Source organism: Gouania willdenowi, chromosome 20 (genome assembly GCF_900634775.1).
Source record: "Gouania willdenowi chromosome 20, fGouWil2.1, whole genome shotgun sequence".
Taxonomy (NCBI): Eukaryota; Metazoa; Chordata; class Actinopteri; order Blenniiformes; family Gobiesocidae; genus Gouania; species Gouania willdenowi.
In genome coordinates, this window is record NC_041063.1 from 8,896,558 (window position 1) to 8,916,992 (window position 20,435).

The 20,435-nt window shown below is 39.2% G+C and overlaps 1 protein-coding gene across 1 annotated transcript in view; it reads right to left on the minus strand.

The window, feature by feature from the left end:
• Window positions 1-424: 424 nt before the first annotated feature.
• Window positions 425-20,435, minus strand: part of sspo (SCO-spondin) — a 102,071-nt gene continuing 82,060 nt past the window's right edge. The window contains exons 104-114 of the mRNA XM_028434689.1: window positions 19,578-19,748; window positions 16,907-17,034; window positions 16,659-16,816; window positions 13,484-13,530; window positions 12,130-12,294; window positions 10,978-11,210; window positions 9,555-9,650; window positions 5,490-5,550; window positions 5,295-5,425; window positions 2,925-3,075; window positions 425-544 (exon numbers count right to left, since the gene is read on the minus strand). Coding sequence (XP_028290490.1) covers window positions 522-544; window positions 2,925-3,075; window positions 5,295-5,425; window positions 5,490-5,550; window positions 9,555-9,650; window positions 10,978-11,210; window positions 12,130-12,294; window positions 13,484-13,530; window positions 16,659-16,816; window positions 16,907-17,034; window positions 19,578-19,748 — 1,364 coding nt within the window. The 3' untranslated portion in view covers window positions 425-521. The remainder of the gene's footprint in view (window positions 545-2,924; window positions 3,076-5,294; window positions 5,426-5,489; window positions 5,551-9,554; window positions 9,651-10,977; window positions 11,211-12,129; window positions 12,295-13,483; window positions 13,531-16,658; window positions 16,817-16,906; window positions 17,035-19,577; window positions 19,749-20,435) is intronic.

Sequence of the window (20,435 nt, forward strand, 5' to 3'; positions counted from 1 at the left end):
CTGATGAAAATATTAATATACTGCTGTAAATTTTCCCATTGCAGGATCAATAAAGCTCCTCTACTCATACTGACAAAAAACTGAATGTGTTGAGAAGTAAAAACCAGTGAAGTTATGAAGAGGTGGAGCATTCAGTCCGTCTGAGGCTATTGAGGAGCTACGGAAACACACCAGGACCCATTTGGATGGACACTGGTGGAGGATATGCTCAATTGGACCTAGTCAGCTTCTATAGATTTGACTTTATTAGAAAACCTTAGACTTTTATCGCCATATTGGATTTCTAACTGTGTTTTCCTCCTACACACTTTCTCAGCTCATGTTCAGGTGCATCAGATCAATAAAAGTCATTTAGAAAGTGATTGAGTAAACAGTGAGTGAGTTTATTGATAAGGAAACACAGAGAATTCATTAGCAGATAAAAGCTGCTTCTACACTCACACACTCTACGATGAGCATTGGTCCGTCCTGGTGGAGACGTGCACACACACACACGTGCACACACTCACACACATGCACACTTAGCGTCTGGACAGGTCTCCTCCTGAAAAGAAACGAAGGAAAAGGGAGTCACCACGAGAACCTGAGACGCTTTGAATAGATTATAGATGTATGATCACAGATTATTGATGTATGATCACAGATTATAGATTTATCATCACAGATTATAGATGTATCATCACAGATTATAGATGTATGATCACAGATTATAGATGTATCATCACAGATTACAGATGTATGATCACAGATTATAGATGTATCATCACAGATTATAGATGTATCTAAATGGCGGAAAATGCTCAAGCGAGTGTGTGTGTCTCATTAAGTCATGTTGATGAATGAATTAACACATGGCTGCTGCGTGGGCGGAGCCTAATTGAGATGTGAATCACGAGCAGAGATTGATGTGTATCACACGCCTGAACATTTTGCGCCTGTGTGCGTGTGTTGTTTCCATTCATAGGTTCAGTGATGGAGTGTTAACTACAAACATGAAGGAGGGCATTTGGAACACACACATGCACGCACGCACGCACGCACGCACACACACACGCACGCACGCACGCACGCACAAAGGGGCTATACTACAAAGCTAGATAATTTAATCCTGGATTAATCTCCTTTAGCGGGCTTCACCTAACCAAACATTCCCTGTCAGAGAGAAGCTGTCCTACGAAGGTCGATAACGACACGCTAATTTAAGCCAAGTGATTTCAGCCTGGCTACATGCGCGCTCCCATGAAAAGGGGTGGGGATTGCAGCGTCTGACCAATCACTACAATGGAGAACCTGGCAGAGTGACCATCTTTACAATGGAGGAACAGCTTATCATCTTGAACAAATATAATGAATTCAAAACCATGACGACAACGAAGAGCAACAGTGTTAGTGCAGCGCACCAGGTGGGATTGGTTAGGAGGCAGAGCTTTTATACTTGCTCAGATCTGATCCACTTCATATCCTGGTCCCAACCAGGTTAGATGTTCAGCTTAAGTTTAAAATGATGAAGATTTAAAATCCATAATTCTGACCAAAAACAACACAGTTGTTACAGAAAAGGCAGGAATGAAAGAACACAGGCAGGAAGCTGCTGACACTGTTAATGTGTAAAAGCGTGAGTTTATTTATGATATTAATCCATTTGGATGATAAATGCTCTGATCAGTTAAACTTTATTACAGCACACACGTGTCTCTATTCAGGTAGACCTATTTATCACACACACACTGGGATGAGAGCACATTGTTTCACTGTAGTATGTTCCTGCTGATGCTGTCAGCCTCACTATAGAGTATGAATGAATGACTTCACCCATCCGTACATACGGAGACACAGGCTTCATCAGCTGACAGTAGATCAGTCCATCAGATATAAATCTATATCTTTCCGAAAGGATGTCATCGGTACATGAAAGGATTGCATTTATCCATTAATAATCTTTTTTTCCTAAACGCAGCTGTCAGCTGCACCAACCAGGATCTTCTAACAATGGGCAGGTCACTTCCTAAGAGAAATGATTGGCCAGGAGGCGGGGCTGTAGCACTTGCTCAGATCCTAACCAGAAAAAAACCTGGTCCCAGCCAGGTTAGTCGTTCAGCCTGTTACCATGGTGATTTAGCTCCGTAAGACGTAAACGAGCTTCGTAGGATAAGAGGTAATCTAACTTCGTCGCTAAAAGATGTGAAAAACACTGAAACTGAAAACAGCCGCAGAAGTGAAACATTGTTGTTACACTGAAATCTGTGACCCAACAGATTCTGTGACTCCTGTTAACATCAGCCCCTATATTTGACTTCCTCTAAGGATTCACATGCTCATGTCAAACTTAGATGGTCACAATCGTCAAATAAAATAGTTTTTTTTTTTTCTTTCAAGAATAAAACATACATGGCTCTTATCAAATCATTCCACTATATGTTGTGTTAACTGTTGATAACTATGTAAACATTACCTGTTCATGCGCACACGTTCATTTATAAACATAAGGTTTTACACTCGTAATATTTTAAAAAGTGAATGAAGCCTGAAACCACTATTGCTAAATCAAATGTTCTGTGTATGAAGTAGTGCTGTTCATTAAACTCAATATTTTATTCTAACTATTTACATTGGTAAACAGTGGTATTTAGTTGTAAAGTGTCACAGTGACTGCCCACTATGCTTTAAACCAGGATATTACAATTGAATTTTGTTATTTGCTGAGAACAAGATTCTGTGACGTCAATGGACCATTGTGTGTCACTGTTAGCTCCGCCCCTCCTATAAAAAATAACACCTGTGGACTTTACAATCAGTGTGAGTAGGTGGGACTAAAATAATAGTGAATAGAGAGCTATAGTGAGTATTGAGTAGCTTGTTAGCATAGCATAGCATAGATTGTTCTTCGGTATAGAGGCATGGCTTAGCTGCCCATAATCACATACCTTGGCAGCTGGTGCACTCGCAGCTGTGGATGACTGGCAGCACCACAGCTTCATTCTCTCCAGTCTCACACTGCAGACTAAGGAAACGAACCGGGCTCTCAGGGTCCAACCGGTAACTGCAGCACTCACAAACTGACTGGAGGTATGGCTCCTGGATGGAGAGAGACGCACACAATGAAACACACACTGAAATACACAATAAAACACACACACACACAGACACAAACAATACCATACACACACAAACAAACAATGAGCTGATGGAAATGAAATACTACTACATCCTCTAATCTGTTTGTAAAGTTTTCTTTGTTCCTCTGTTAACAATGATCAATAAAATGTATTAATGTAGATTAAAGAATGATAAAGCGTCTGGTTCCATTCCTGCTGATCAATGAAAAGCAGGAACCGTCCCTGGTTGCCACGGTAACAGGCTCAGAGAGCACATTTGGCTGAGGAGGAAATGTTTATTTTTACTGATTCCAGCATGACTGACACACTTTACAGTCACGATGCTGATGCTACGTGCACGTTGTGCACGTGAGGAACAGTTTCACCTGCTGATCTGAGCCAGTAGAACGTTCTGTGATGTTCCAGTGGAACAATAAGTTATTATCACTTAACGAACGTGGAGTGTCTGAAGTTGAACTCAGTCTGATCCTGATACTGAGATGTTTCATTCAACACATTCATTCCTCTATAGTTCCTGTTGTTTTAACTAATGTTGTTTTTAACTAATGGACATTTTAAACACTAAATACAGACGTTTCTCAGCCTGTAAAATATTACAGCTGGAACCATCTAGTGCTAATTATTACCACGTAGGTCATAGTTCTGCAGTGTTTCTGTGTTTTAATGAGATCCAGGACTGAGGTGAGGTTGTGTGAACTGAAAGTAAAACTAATGAGAGATCATCTCCTCTTTATGTTTATGTATAATACAAAGCTAGATTACCTCTTATTGCGCTAACTTCCGGGATTTAATCAGTGTGTGCTGTCCTACGAAGCTCGTTAACGTCTTATATGGCTAAATCACCATGGTAACTTAAGCTGAACGACTAACCTGCGCATCGTTAACCAGTTTCATTTGGGAACCTGTTCTTAGTCAAACGATTCTTTGGAATCGCAAACAAAAATCCTTTACGATTCTGCTATGGATTCTTCCCGGGCTGCGCCGCCACTGTAAACAAACGCACCCCACTCGTAAATTTGCAATGACGTCACACACACAAGCTGCTGCAGAGCAGAGGTGAGCTAAGCTGCTGCATTTCACAAAAAATGACGACACCTCGGGGATCATCACCTGTAACTCCTCCTCAAAGGCGGTAACACAACCAATATGTCCAAACATTTGGCCACACAACACGTCATTATACTCAAGTAATGCCGTGTCTTTGACGCACTTAGTAGCACCAGTGCTAGCACTAGCATTAGCACAGCAGGTAAAATTAATCAACTCTCTGCCGCTGGCTCTACACTGCACTAACTCCATTGATTCCTTTAAAATGCAGTTTAAAAACACTTTTATACAATATCCTATTTTATTAAATTGGTGTTAACTTTGTATTTTCTTTTCCCTCATTGTGATGGTCTGTCTTGTATTGTATCTTTGTAAATAACTGTTGATTCTGTTTTGTGAAGTACTGTGTTTTAACTGTAAAGCACTTTGTGATTTCTATCTATGAAAGGTGCTATATGAATAAAATGTACTTACTTACTAATGTTGTGTGATAATGATAAAAATTAGCTTAATTTATTATCCTAAGCCAATAGCCACTTGACTTGTGGACTCATATGAGTGTTGTTTATTTGTTTATTGAAGACTCATTTGAGTGTTGTTTATTCTCAGTGGTGAATAATTAAGATTCATAGTAATTTAATAAACCAGGTTGTACTATTTTCTGTAGTCATGTACAACTAGTTTTTCAGCCTATTTGGGAATTGATAAAGAAATGAATCGATAAGCAGGAATCAATAAAGCATCGGAATCGCTAAATGCTTATAAATATACATCCCCCGTCAGAATCAGGTTTTGTTCTGGATAAGATCTGAGTGAGTGCTGAAGTCCCGCCTCCTAACCAATCAGTTCTCTTAGAAAAAGGTGATGTCAGAACACGTCTCTGTGTGGATCTGATTTGACAGCTGACAGAATAGAGAGAATAATTAGACATCAATGCAATCCTTTCATTTACCCATGACATCCTATAGGAAATATATAGATTTTTATCTGATAGATTGATAAAGTAAAATAAGTCAGCTGATAAACAGAGGTTTACCTGAAACCTGAAACCTCTGAGACCTGAGGAGGTCCTCACATCTACTGCTGCCATGTACTGAGCCTGTGCTGCTGTTGCTGCTGATGATGTCATACCTCTAGGATGACGTTGGTCCGTGACAGACAGCGCCCCCTACAGAAGCTGACCTCCACGTTGTCCAGGTGACACGCCCCCTTAGAGATGTTCTGGACCTGAACGTAGCGCTGACACTCTGCCATGGGCTCATCTGAGGAGAAGAGAGGAGAACATCAGTGTGTCTGTGTGTGTGTGTGGGTGTGTGGTCCTCTGACCTGTGACTGGTCTCCTACACACTGGACAGCAGCTTCCTGGTTCCTCCTCCTTCACCTCCTCCTGTTACACACACACACACACACACACACACACACACACACACACACACACACATTTAGATATCTATAGGTTATACTGTATGATCCAAATATAGGATTATTTGATACTGTTAAAGTTTCATTACATTTTGGTTTGAAATTCACTCTGAATCCACTTTTCTGATAGATCAGCTTAATCCACATTTTTGGGATCAAAGCGATCCCAATCCTATTAAAAATTTGTGAAGAACCCAAACTAAAGGTTTGATCTGGATTGTTGTCTTTATCATTTCTCCTCCTGTGAAAAAACAGCACATATTGGATGACTTCTTTTACCCAAGCAGTGTTTAACAAACACTCAATGGTTAAAAGGATCGGACAGCTGGGTGTTTATTTCAGAGAACATCCACAAAGAGATTGTCCTCAGTCTAATAGAGATGTTACAGAACCCTAGAGACGCTACGTTAGCTACATTAGCCTAGGGCAACAGCTTCTATGTTCAAACATCAACGTCATCTCTATTGTCTGTAAACAGTAGCGGCTAATCTTCATCCTGTCCCTGGTAAAGACAAATACAAACTGTTTCCTGTAGAAAATAGATTTTTATATGTCACATGCTCATACAGATGTGCAGTGAAATGAAAAGACTGTTCTGTATCACATGTTACTGATCACCATGAAGTAGGAAGTGTTTCTCTCTGATCTAACGTCATAGTAACACTGATACTTGTGGGTCGACCGTGGCTCATTGGTTCGTCCAATAAACGAGCGGTTGGGAGTTCGAATCCTGTTCTAGCCAAGTCATTGTTGTTGTGTCCTTGGGCAAGGCACTTTGCCCACATTGCCAAGTATGAATGTGGTGTGTGAGTGAGTGTTGGTGGTGGTGGGAGGAGTCGATGGTTCACTATATGGCAGCCTCACTAGTGGCTGTGGTTGTAAACCAGTGGTTCCTAACCTTTCCACAGTCCCGCACCCCTTCAGACCTTTAACCCCAACCATGTACCCCCACTGTTACACTTAAAAACATAATAATGTAATGTCTTATCATGTAGCCCTACAGTGACATTTGTCCCTGAATTTTACCTTTATATAATAATAATATAATAATCTGGAAGGACACAATAAAACATCTTATTCAGAATGAAAAACTATACATTTTTTTGGAAAAATAAATCTACCAAACACTAGCTGATTGAACATTTATCAGTAATATTGATCACCCTGAAACTGTGAAATACAACTCACTACAACTTTAATGAGAGGATGAACAGAACTCTGCAATGTTTGGATGAATGAGTTTTAGTCTAAATTTGTTCTCAAGCATCAAGCACGTTCAGCTAGCACAAAGCTATGTTGTTACTAGCTTGTCAGTGCCTGACCTTTTCAGATCCTTTCAACTCATGTACGTAGACTACGTCACTTCTTTACCGCATTCTTTACGACAGAGCTCCTGGGACGTGATATTTGAATGTAAACCAACCGTACAATGTTTGTTAAATATTTTTATCGTACACTTGTGACTATTTTGTGGTGTTTTTAATTGACAATACTGTGTATACAAAAACAAATCAAAACACACAATACACAACATTGACAATCAAAAACCAAACAGAAAATAAAACAAAAACTTAAAATACATCGGAATTCACCCAAAACATAAATGTTTTTTTTTTGTTATGTTTTGAAAAGCATCTATATATATATATATATATATATATATATATATATATATACAGCTGACATACTAAAATGTGTATATGTATTTTCACATCAAATATACATTCAAAGTGCAGGCTGTTTAAGCAAAAATATACATTTGTAATTCTATTTAAATAGCAGGGTTTCAACCTTTTAAATAGAACATGAACTGCTGTAAAATAGACCGACAGGATGGAGACGCGTTTTGCTCATGTGTTGAAAGGATCTGAATGGATCAGGAATGTAAAACGATTGGACACTTACAGTTTTTCTATGATGAGATTTTCTGTGTTTTCTTGTTTCTGTGTCACCACTAGAGGGCAGTCTGACAACGGTTAATGTGTCATTGGTAATAATACATGGAGGCTCCTGACTAGGGTTGGGTATCGCTTGTGTTTTATCCGATACCGGTGCCTACTCTGTATTCTTTAAACGGTTCCGGTGCTTAAACGGTGCTTAAACTGGTAACATACACTTTGTCAAAATACAATACCCAATTAAATACAATATTGCCTTAAATAACATATATACAAGAAACATAATCAGGGAAATAATAAACAAACAAAAACATTTAAATAATATCAAATAAAACAATATTGTATTAAACTATCATACTGGAGATGAATATTGTTATGACTGTATTTGTCAATAATCATTAATAGCCTTAGTAAAAAAAAAAAAAAAACAACCTCTATTTCAATATATTTTTTTAATTGCAAAAGTGTCAAAGAGCCACAGGTTGCAGTAAACCCCTGAGCTAGCCAATCTACTGCATTCCTGTGTAAATGCAAAACTGTGCCTTCTAAATCTGGTGTTAAAGCTTAAGCTCAACATTTTGTTTACAAACACGACTTGTTTTGAGCTTAACATTAAACAGAAAGTCAGCGGACACTGTATTGAAGTATAGACATGTTGTTGTAACACGTTGAAAGGAAACGGTGTTTGCTAGCTTGCCATTAGCTGGCATTAAATTACTCGACTAACCCTAGGAGGAAAGGCTGCTGTGACATCATCTGTGATGATGTCCACCACACTAGCAGCGCTGGGAGCGGGACTCACTTCAGTTTGTTCGGGGAGGTCGACACTGGCTGCTGCTGTTGTTGATGTGCTAATCAAACACTTTTATCCCCTCACTATCAGTTGTGAGCAACGAGTGCAACAACCGGTGGGGGGAGCACCAAAATGTCAGTTCTTATTCGGTCTGGTTACTACCGGTTACGTCGGAACCGGTGCCATATTGGTAGCACATTTCGGTACCCAACCCTATTCCTGACTGCTGCTCTATTTATATTATACTTTACAATGTTGTCAACAGTGTTGTGCTAGTTACTGAAAAAAAGTAACTAGTTACCGTTACTAGTTACTTCATTAACAAAGTAACTCAGTTACTTTTTTGATTACTTACACCAAAAAGTAATGCGTTACTGGAAAAAGTAACTTTTGAGTTACTTAGAATTAAAGAATGTATTATTTATTTTGGGTCATTTGTGTCCATACAGCTTCATATTAGTGCTGTAATAATAAAATAATCCACTGTTGATCAACTGTTATAAAACAACCATAAATGATGTGCATATAAAGCACAAAACAGCTGTTCCAAAATTAAAAGAGTAATTTTTCAGCCTTAGCGCAGTAATGTAAAGTAAGCTGTGTGTATTCCAGGTGCACATTCTGCTGTTGAAAATGTTATAAAAATAAATGTGGAAAAACTAATTCACAGCATTTTTCTCAGCTACACAATGCTAAGCATATCAGGCTAATGAGCTGCTGTTAGCAGTGACTCAGCAGTAGCGACAGACTTCTTATTTACAACAACATACCGTGCAATAGTTTGGCTGACCTGTCCCTGGATAACAGTCACAGTCTGTTAAAATCCAGCTGCAGCGTTAGCTTAGCTTCACTGATGCATCTTTTGGAGACAAGAATAATACGTGTATTTCCACTCTTAGCTCGTCTTGTTCTCGCATTGACGCGCCATGATTGGCGCACGTAATGTAAACAGAAACATGCTGACAATGCATCTTCTTCTACTGTTTTACTGTGTTTGGCACGGTGTCCCGCAAAAATATGTATCGCCACTGTAAACAGGAAGTACACTGCTGCTAGCAAAGTAACGGACAAACGCACCATATTGTAACAGTAACGGTGTTATTTCTTTAGAAAAATATTGCATTACAGTACTAGTTACTGTCAAAAGTGTCAACACTGGTTGTAAAGCTGTTTTTAATTTATATTCATCTGACCTCTATGACAGTTTGTGTACCCCTGGTGGTACCCGTACCCCACTTTGGGAACATAGGTTGTAGACTATAGATGGTTCAGTCTCACCTGGTCACAGAGCAGTGGTGAACAGTCAGACTCACACTGTTTCCTTCCATTCACACAGCGACAGGTCAGACAGCCCTCCTCCCACTGAGACCCCGCCTGGAACGCACAACATACAGTACATCATCATCATCATCATCATCACCACTGTGGAGCTGTAGTTATTTACATATAGAACACATGTTATCAGAGAGCAGGAAAACTGTACCATTATGAATGAAACTAATGTAAAACCATGGTAGACCGAAGTAGATGACCTCCTGTTCCTCTGATGAATAGCACTAATCCTGTAATATTGCCTTCATGAATAATTCCTGCAGGCTGGCCTTGTACCAGACTGAGGAGCAGCTTCTACACTGAGACCTTCATAATGGATGAGGCTCAGGAACACACTCTGTAACACGGCCCCACACACTGTCACTCAGCCTCTAACGGGACGTTCTGCATTAATGTGGAGAGAATGGGGCGTAAACAAAGCACTGACAGCACAATACAAAGAGAGACGCACAACACACAGGGACGCCCAAAGACTACAAGCTATGAACTTGGGATGGCAGCAAACATCTATCATCGAGTGTGTGTGTGTGTGTGTGTTATGCTATGAGAATGGCAAGTCTTCCATAAAATCACATTTTGCAAGTGTCCTTATTTTTCTTCCATGTTCAGCTTCCAATATCTCAGGAACTACAGGACATATTAAAGGTAAATATGATACAGTAATATAGCTCCTCCTACTCTCTCAGAATATACAAAAACCTCTGCTATACATCCTATCTGGTGGACATGCCAGCTCCTCTAAATAGTCAAAAAGTGAGTGTGTGTTTGGGTCTGGAACATGTTTGGTCCTTCAGTAAACAACTTAGCATATGCATCAGCTCCCTGTAATTAGATCAGCTTAGACCTATGAACATAGACTGTTCACATCACTAATGATTAGTCACATATATGCATTGGTTCTTGGGTGACACGCTCTGGAAATATGAACAAAATACAATTTTTTTTATTTTTTTACTGTCGTCATTGGCTCATTACTGGGTGTGGGAATGTGAGAAAAATCTAATCTGTTTTAATTTATAGTATAAATGTTACTCTTTATTGGGATAAAAAACTGCTTTTCATCATTTTTATTTTGGACCATGAGAAATGGTGAATGTGGTGAAATTGGCAAAAATAATCATGAAATATGGTGAAAAGAGGTTCAAAGTGACAATAATACAGTCAACATATGTGACATTAGGTGGAAAAGTGGTGGAAAAGTGGTGGAAAGGGTTTATAAGTGCTGAAAATGTCTTAAAAGTGGAAAACATGTGCAGAAAAGGCATTGAAATGTGATGTAGAAGTGTCAGAAATGGAAGTAATGTCGCAAAAATGCATTATGTTTGTGTGTCACTGCGTATGTGTGTGTGTGTGTGTGTAATGTGTGTACCTCTCTGAGCGCCCCCTCCTGGTAACAGGGACAAAGTGCAGGGATGACACAGGCCCCACCCGGGTGTCGGTACAGTCCCTGCTCACACACACACCCCTCAGTGGAGTTAGTGCAGTGTGAGGAAGAGGAGGAGTAGATGTCCTCACAGCTCCTCTCACACAGATGCTCCTCTTCCTCCTCCATCATCACCATCCTCTTCATCCTCCTCTTCCAGCTCTCTCCATCGGGACACACTGCATAGAGAAGACAGGGGTCAACCACAACCAGCCAAACACACACAGTTAAATAGATCTCCAGTACACATAATAAATAAGGAGTAAATGAATCTGCTCTGAGTCTAAAAACTGGGACAATATTTGGAGAGAACTCAGATGGAAATTTATAATTGGAAACCTCTGGACTGCACACACGCACACTCGCACACACATGCACACACACACACACTCAATGAGCTACTAAATATTACAAAGTGTGACAAACACCTCTTAAATACTAAGTGTTCACAGTTTCACTTTAATTAGGTTACCATATTTAAAGGAAGGCTATAGCAGTGACATAAGGTAGGAAAAGTTTATGTTTCAACATGCAACACTATTCTTAACTTATGCTATTGTTTTGTTTTCAATACATTTAATAGGAAATCATCAACCTTTAAAGCTGATATCCGGAGTTTCTGAGAAACGTCTCGATGTCCTGCCTTAAACAGACGCACTTCCTCCCACTGCCTCTACCAATTTAACAGAAGCCACGCCTCTACTTTTCTGCACGCGAATCGCGGAACATAACAAGGTTGCATCGAGTCTTATTGATATAGGTCTATGGGTCAGGTAAGAGCCAAAATCATATTTACATGTTTGCTGTTTTGCCGCACAGCCTTGTTTCCGTGCACAGTTTTGCATTCACTTTGATTGACAGTCTCAAAAACAGGAAGTCAAAGCCTATTGGCTCGTTTCCAATTGTATAGGGGTCTATAGGACGAAGGAGGAGCTTGGTTCAGTTCATCAGAATGACACTAACTACAGCTCCAACATGACCACCTCAGATGTTAATAGGATGGAGATTAGATACCTCCTGAGGTAACAAAAATAGCCAAATGAATGTGAACCCACTGCTGCACTCTAAAGTAGAACCTGATGTTCTAATGTTCCTCACCACAGTCAGCTGTAGAACACGTTCTGCTCCGTCTCTCGCTGCCCTCACACTGAGCTCCTCCAAACCTTCTGATTTCCATGATGAACCTGGAGGAACTCTGATGACCTGATCCACAGCTGGAGGAACATGGAGTCCACTGGGACCAGATGGACCACTGGCAGTCCACTGTAGGAGCACAGATCAGACTACAGTATCACACACTGACTGGTAAACATGGAGGGATCTGATGGGAACAGTTAGTATAGTTAGGTCCAAAACATCAATCATGTGACCACTCTCTGGCTAGTAATGTTTGATTTGATTTAACTTCTATGAACCTCACATAAAATGATTTGGCCCCATGTTCCTCGCAAAAATCCCGACATTTTTCCACTCGTGGCCAAAATTCAAGATGGCCGCCAACGCCATTTGGAAAAATTAGGTTTTGAAATAGACAGGGAACCAGAGCAACTATAATCATATACTAGGACACTTTTTCATGTAAATTATCCCTAAGGATTCTGAATCTGACATTAGTTTGACATTATGACATTATTTTAGCCCACAAATCAAAGATGGCCGCCATTCAGAAGACTGAAAACATAACTTTTGAATGGGAGTTTTGACCTAACTTTTAAAAAAGAACACTATAAAGGCATCTGTAAGATGTTATGAAGTAATGCAGGGGTTACTTTGTACAGTGACACATTACTTTCTGATTCAGTTACTGTTTTAGTGAACAGTAACTAGCAACAACACACTGAGCTTTATTAAAGTTCTTCCAGCAAGTTCATTTTGTCTTCTTTTTTTAAACAACATGTTATGGTGTCATTTATTCGGACAAACTTTTTTCAGGAAATTCTCTTTGATCTCCTGAGATGTTTCGCCTGCCAACTGTCAGTCTCCCTCAGAGGCATCTATGGATTGTTTTGATGTATCCCTACGAGTTCTTTCATAAGGTGATCATCAGCGTATCTACTGATTATTGTTCCCCGATGGTCTCTGGAGAAGAGATGCATCAAAGTAATCAGTAGATGCCTCTGAGGAAGACTGACAGTTGGAGATCAAAGGCAATTTGATGTGAATAAATGAAACCACAACATATTATTTATTAAGGTTCAGAGCAAAAGTCACTTCCTTCTGTTGGTCTGTTTACAGCGTTAGTACGTCTCTATCTTTGACCGTTAGTCGTTCCATGAACTCAGTGAGTTGACTTTGTTTCTGTTTCTGGATGCTAACGCACGACTGAAGGAGTGACAGAGTGTTAGTGAAGTCCCTGTAGCAGCAGCTGTTATATATATATATATATATAGATCACAGACAGACACTTGAGCCTCAGAACAACAACAGGCAGCTGTATCTATCCTTCACTCACCATCACAGAGCTCAGAGGAACAGTTGAACTTTCCACCCTCACACACACTGGAGGAAAGAAAGAGACATATTAATAAGAACAGCAGTGATACATGATCCCACTGATGGAGAGGATTCCTCTGCTCTCTCTCTCTCATGGCGGTATTTAAAGGTGGACGACGTGTTCATTTTTCAGACAAAGTCGATAAAATCAGAGGATTCTGATTGGTCTGTGGGACATCAGAGGAAATCATTCAAAAAGAGTCATTATAGAATATTCCTGGAAGAGAAATCAGCATCAACCTGATCATTCCATCACATCTGAGCTAATCCATACCTGTCAAGTTTTGGATTTGAAAATAAGGGAAATTTTCTGGCGCCCACTACGAGCCGTCGCACCCGCCCGACCAAGCTCCAGTGTCCCTTAAATTTTAAGATAGGTGTACAAGAAATCTAAAATACCCACTTGTCAACCACTTACTAAATACAATTACAGTATGTGATTAGAATCTGGTAGATCAATCTTTATTAACATTGAAATGCTGGGAATTTTCCTACTAGGGCTGGGCAATATGGACCAAAACTCATATCTCAATATATTTTCTCAAAGTGGCGATATACAATATAAATCTAGATCATTTTATCAAATAAAGTCTGGGTTAAATTTGCTGATGCAAAATGCCACACAGGAACATTTATTAACAAAAAGCTGCATATATATATATATATATATATATATATATATATATGAAATATTATAGTTTTCTGTATCACCAAAATAGAAAACTTGATACATCTTCGATATATCACCCAGCTCTAATTCCTAAATTATAATACAGCCTAAATAAAAGGATATGAAGCACATGTGTTTATTTAATATACTTACAGTTTATATACAAGTCAACACGTTGCATATTTACTGTTAATTTCACGTTGCTTGTCTTTAAGTTAGACATTAACATTTTATTTTCATTATATATTTTCTGATAATTTCTCATGCTCACTCATGTGGTTCTCTGGTATTCACTAATGACTTATTAGACACATTTATTACAGACTTTACATCATTTAACACTTTATAAAGCAGTGTATGTTTATGGAGCTTGTGATTGGCTGACTTTTCATGCTGACTTATGGTTCCTTCCGCTGTGGTAGACGTTAAAATCTCAGTTATTAATCTCACAGAACGTGTAACTGTGTACCATCCTGATGGTCTTTAGGAAGATAAACTCTGTCACATTTTACAACGTATTTACACCAGTTCTTTGTTTTTTTTCATCAGAACGTCTTCATTCATCATCTCTCTTCTGGGAGTTGTTTTCGGGTTTGTTGCCGCCGTCAGCACTAATCTCACGATAACTGCCACTCAGGCCATTTCAGGTGGCAGTTCTCGCGAGACAGCGTTCAGTTTAGTAAGGCATCTTTTAATAATTGTTACATTAAAATACGGGATATTTACGGGAAAATACTAATACGGGAAGATGGCGGGAAAGAGGGGTAAAATACGGGAGTTTTCCGGCCAAAACGGGATACTTGACAGGTATGCTAAGCTAACACAGTACAAATGAGTGATGAACAGTTCAAACCTCTTAGACTCTCCTTGATAAGGCTTTGTTAAGTTCTTAAACTGTTTAATCTCATATTATCACATATTCTTAACAATGAAGACAAACAGTTAAAGTTGATGCTATGGTGGGATTTCATTATATCGTCTCACAGAATAATGTACACACGTAGTCACACACTGAATCCTGTCAGGAAATACTAAGAAGTGGGTGGACTGGCATGTCTTGGGCTGTGGGGTAAACTCGTACTGGGCTAGACACGTTGATCTCAAATACCAGTTTCAGGCATAACCACTCACTCCTTCCCTCTGTTGACGGCCACCACCATTATACTGAAGCTCCACTGATTACACAACACAGTATGCACAATATACACAACACATATACACATCACATCTCACTCTCACTATAAAGTAGTTAACACTTCCCTATCCTTTCCATTTCCTACCCTGACTTTCTCTTCCCTGTTCCCTTCCCCCTCACCTAGGTGTAACACTGCCGTCTCTTTTTATATCCTCCATATAATAAAGTGTTTCTTACGCTTTCTTAGGGAGAGCTGCTGATGCAATTATGCAATAAAATCAATTATTTTATTTATTTGCAATAACAAAACAAGCATTGCTGTCTTCAAAAGATTGCACTTGTTGTAGTATTGACCTTTGACAGCATGTGCAAAGTAAAAAAAAAAAAAGGAAATACAAAGAAATTAATCAAAGTCATTTAATTTCAGTGTTTTAAACCTTTATGAGACTGAGCTGAACATGTTAGCAATAAATAAGAGATTTGAACGGCTGACTTTATTTTAGGCAGGTGGATAGGAAATTAAGCTAAGCTAAGCTAAGCTAGGCGTTGTTACCTTATCACAGAAAGGCAAACATTGCCCAATCATTGTCTGAGCCTGCTGTCAAAGATGAAAACCAGTTCACACTAAAGGCCTGAATCACAAATGTTTTTCGTTACAACACTACAAACACTTGCTGATGTTGATCTGCTAGCGCTAGGCAACAAGGATTATCTATGTTCAAAGACAAAACCTCAGCAGTCTATTCAGTGTGTTTGTCTCTAATGATGTGATCTGAGCTGCATCATCTGCACAACATTAGGAGGAGGAGATTCAGTTATAGATGTCAGTCATTTCATTAAACTTTACAATATTTGCAAGAGATCACAGTTTATCACATGATGGCAGTCATTTTAAAAGCAAATTGTTGAAAGAACTCCCAATTTTCCTCAAAATCTGGCAATTGTCATCAAATTATTGCACAAGATTTCCCCAATTTGAATAAAAAATTATCACTAAATTAAGTAAATTGAGGTGAAGATCCTGCAGGGACTGAAATCTGTCACTTAGTTTTTTGATATTATCTGTGCTTTACATACTTTACATATCATTTAAATGTATAAGTGCAAACTAGGACACATTAATGATAACATTTCTTGTTTTTAGGACATGTAGGACATCATCATCATCTTTCTTTAGCTGGTGATGAAGGACTTCCTGTTTTCACTCAGACTAACTGCTGTTAATGTACAGTGAGTGACTTGATCACAGCTGGTTAAAAAGGTAAAGAGCCTGTTCCAGGTGTGTGTGTGTTTGTGTGTGTGTGTGTGTGTGTGTGTTTTGAACATTACCAGGTGTTGCAGAGGTGCTGAATGGAGGATCCAGAAGGCAGCACAGTGTGTGTGTGAGCGTGTGTGCTGATGTTCCAGCTGTGATCATCATCAGAGAGCAACGACAGAGTAGAACAGGGACAGTCAGTGTGGAGCACACACACACCTTCATACAGGACCTGGAACACACACACACACATAGGAGCAGAGTGTTGATCTACACACATGCACACACACACATACACATACACATACACAGGAGTCCTAACCTGTCCAGGCGGACACGTGCACCCTGGCGTGCATGAAGCAGGCAAACACTCCACATGTGGCCACATGTCCTCACAGCTGTACGGACATGACTGGACACAGTCTGTGAAGATCTGACCACGAGGACAACCTGGAACACGCACGCACACACACACACACACACACACACACACACACACACACACACACACACACACACACACACACACACACACACACACACACACACACACACACACACACACACACACACACACACACACACACACACACACACACAGCAGATTTGATGAAGCAGCAGAGATGGTGAGCGTGGAGCAGTCTGATGAAAAGTTGTCATTTTTAAGGTGGCGATTCAAACACTACTTTAAATTAATTGTGGTCAAAGGCAACGTGTATGTGAAGTGTTCATTATAACCAGGAAACATCTGTTGTAAGCAACTCAAATTTAATGAAGCACCTCACAACACACGCATCTAAAAAATGTGAATTCTTTGACATAGAGCAACTTTTTTTTTTTTTAATAGTAACGCAAATAGTTACTTTCCTTGGTAATGAGTTACTTTTATTATAGTGTAATTTAGTTACTAACGCAGTTACTTTTTTGAACAAGTAGTGAGTAACTATAACTAATTACTTTTTAAGGCAAGGCAAGGCAAATTTATTTATATAGCGCATTTCATACTCAAGGCAACTCAATGTGCTTTACATGATAAAACATTCAATTGTTTAAAATCAATAAGAACATTTAAATCAATAAGAACATCAGTAAAATCAATTAAAATCATCATTACATCAACAACATGACAAAAAATCTCTCTCTCAATCATATGCAGTAGAGAAAAAAAGTGCCTTTAACTTTGATTTAAAAATGTTCACATTGGATGCTGACTTCAGCTCCGCTGGCAGTTTGTTCCACTTCTTTGCAGCATAACAACTAAAAGCAGCATCACCATGTTTACTGTGAACTCTGGGCTCCACTATCTGATCTGTGTCCATAGATCTGAGAGACCTGCTGGGTTCATACCTGACTAACATGTCACTGATGTATTCTGGACCAAACCCATTCACAGATTTATACACCAGCAGCAGAACTTTAAAGTCTATTCTGAGGCTGACTGGGAGCCAGTGTAAAGACTTTAAAACTGGAGTAATGTGTTCTGACCTCTTTGTTCTGGTTAAGACCTGAGCTGCAGCGTTCTGAACCAGCTGTAGATGTTTGATGCTCTTTTGGTGGATTCCTGTCAGAAGACCATTACAATAGTCCAGTCTGCTGGAGATAAAAGCATGGACCAGTTTCTCCTGGTCTTTCTGAGCCATTAAACCTTTCACTCTGGAGATGTTCTTTAGGTGGTAGAAGGCTGTTTTTGTGATAGATTTGATCTGACTGCTGAATGTAAGATCTGAGTCAATCAGAACACCAAGGTTTTTGACTTGGTCTTTAGCTTTTAAAGATCGAGACTCAAGATAATTGCTGACAGCTGTCCTCTTTTCCTTGTTACCAAAGACAATCACCTCCGTCTTGTCATGGTTTAGTTGAAGGAAGTTTTCACTCATCCAGCAGTTTACTTTTTCTAAACAGTCACACAACACCTCAATGGGACCATGGTCATCTGGGTTCAGTGATAGATATAGTTGTGTGTCATCTGCATAGCTCTGATAATCAACCTTACAGTTCTGTAAAATTTGTCCTAAAGGAAGCATATAAAGGTTAAACAGAAGGGGTCCAAGAACAGAGCCCTGAGGAACCCCACAGGACATTGGTAATCTGTCAGATTCAAAGTTTCCAATGCTGACAAAATAGCTTCGCTCCTCCAAGTATGACTTAAACCATTGCATAAGTAACGTTCCCAACACTGATGCTAACATATAGCAGCTAGCACCTCAATGCTAACATGTAGCAGCTAGCACCTCAATGCTAAACATGTAGCAGCTAACAGCTCAATGCTAACATGTGGCAGCTAGCATCTCAATGCTAACATGTAGCAGCTAGCATCTCAATGCTAACATGTAGCAGCTGGCAGGGGCAATGAATTAATCCATGAGTGACAAATGAAGAAAGTCAGTGGATAAATTATTGTAGTGGAAACTAAGTCGGGGTAGAGGATGTGGGCGGGGCTAGAAGCGTTGCTACAGATAGCATCGTCTGACCCAACTTATCAACTGCTATGTAGAGAAACTATTTCAAACTAAAGTCATCAGCTTTATGAGCTGCTCTGTTTATTTCATGATATCCACAGATATTCTAACTATTTTACACTGTTCAGTTTACACTTCTCTGGAATTTTCTGGACTAAGTGATGTTTTTTTATTTTAACACAAAAACATTTGTTTTAGAAAGTTTACTAAAAATCCAGAAAAGCATGAATATATCTTAGTTAAATGTAAGTTAGTGCTCTGTGAACAATGCAGTCATAATGTTATTTATTCATATTACACATTACGTTAGCACTCAGTGATGGAAATAATAAAGACTGTTTAGTTGTTTCAGATCATTTATTGTTTTCATTGATTCAGTCATATACCAACATACATTTACACTGAAAAACGTTGCTTCCCGTGTCAAACATTGTTAGGACATGAATTTAGATTAATTAAGTACAAAGTCTCAAATAAATAGATTCGTTTTTTAAATGAGTCTCACTTCTAGTTTGTGTGTGTATCTGTGTGTACCTGGTGTGCAGCTGTGTGTGTTACACACAGAGTGTTGTTGTAGAACTCCTTCACAGGTTCTCCCTCCAGGTTCTGCCTCCTGTAGGATGGTCTTGTTCCGTACTGTGTCTCCTGACCCACAGGAGGCGCTGCACTCAGTCCACGTAGACCATTCACTCAACAGACAAGAAGCTACAGAGGACGAGAAGAAATGATCCAAAGATGAAAGAATAACAGCTCAGAGGATGAGACTGAGCAGAGTTTAATAAATAATGAGACCATGTTAGAACCACCTCAGGACTTTTCAACCTTGGGGTAGCGAGACACTAGGAGAGGGGCGCCAGATGCCTTCATGAATCTAAGAATTTTGTTTTTCAACAATTTCAGCCCATTTTTGCTTATTTTTACCGTTTTTCTGCAACTCCACCAAACTCACCATATTTTAACCCATTTTCATCACTTTTTCTTGCCATATTTTGGCTCCTTTTAATGCATTTTTCCTCATTTACTCCCATTTCTGACACTTCTACATCACATTTCAATTCCTTTTCTGCACATTTTTTCAACTTTCAAGACATGTTCAGTACTCATAAACCATTTCCACCACTTTTCCACCTAATGTCACACATCTTGACCCATTATTGTCACTTTTAACCTCTTTTCACCATATTTCATGATTATTTTTGCCCTTCACCACATTCACCAATTTTCATGCCCATTATTTGCCAGTTTAAACTAATCGTTCCAATATTGACACTATGAACCCTTTTTACCACTTTTTCTGTCTGTTTTTGTCTACTCTAATTTACAACTTTTAACCATTTTCTGTAGTTTTTAAAATCCGATTTCACCACCTTCTCCACAATTTTTTGGTCACTT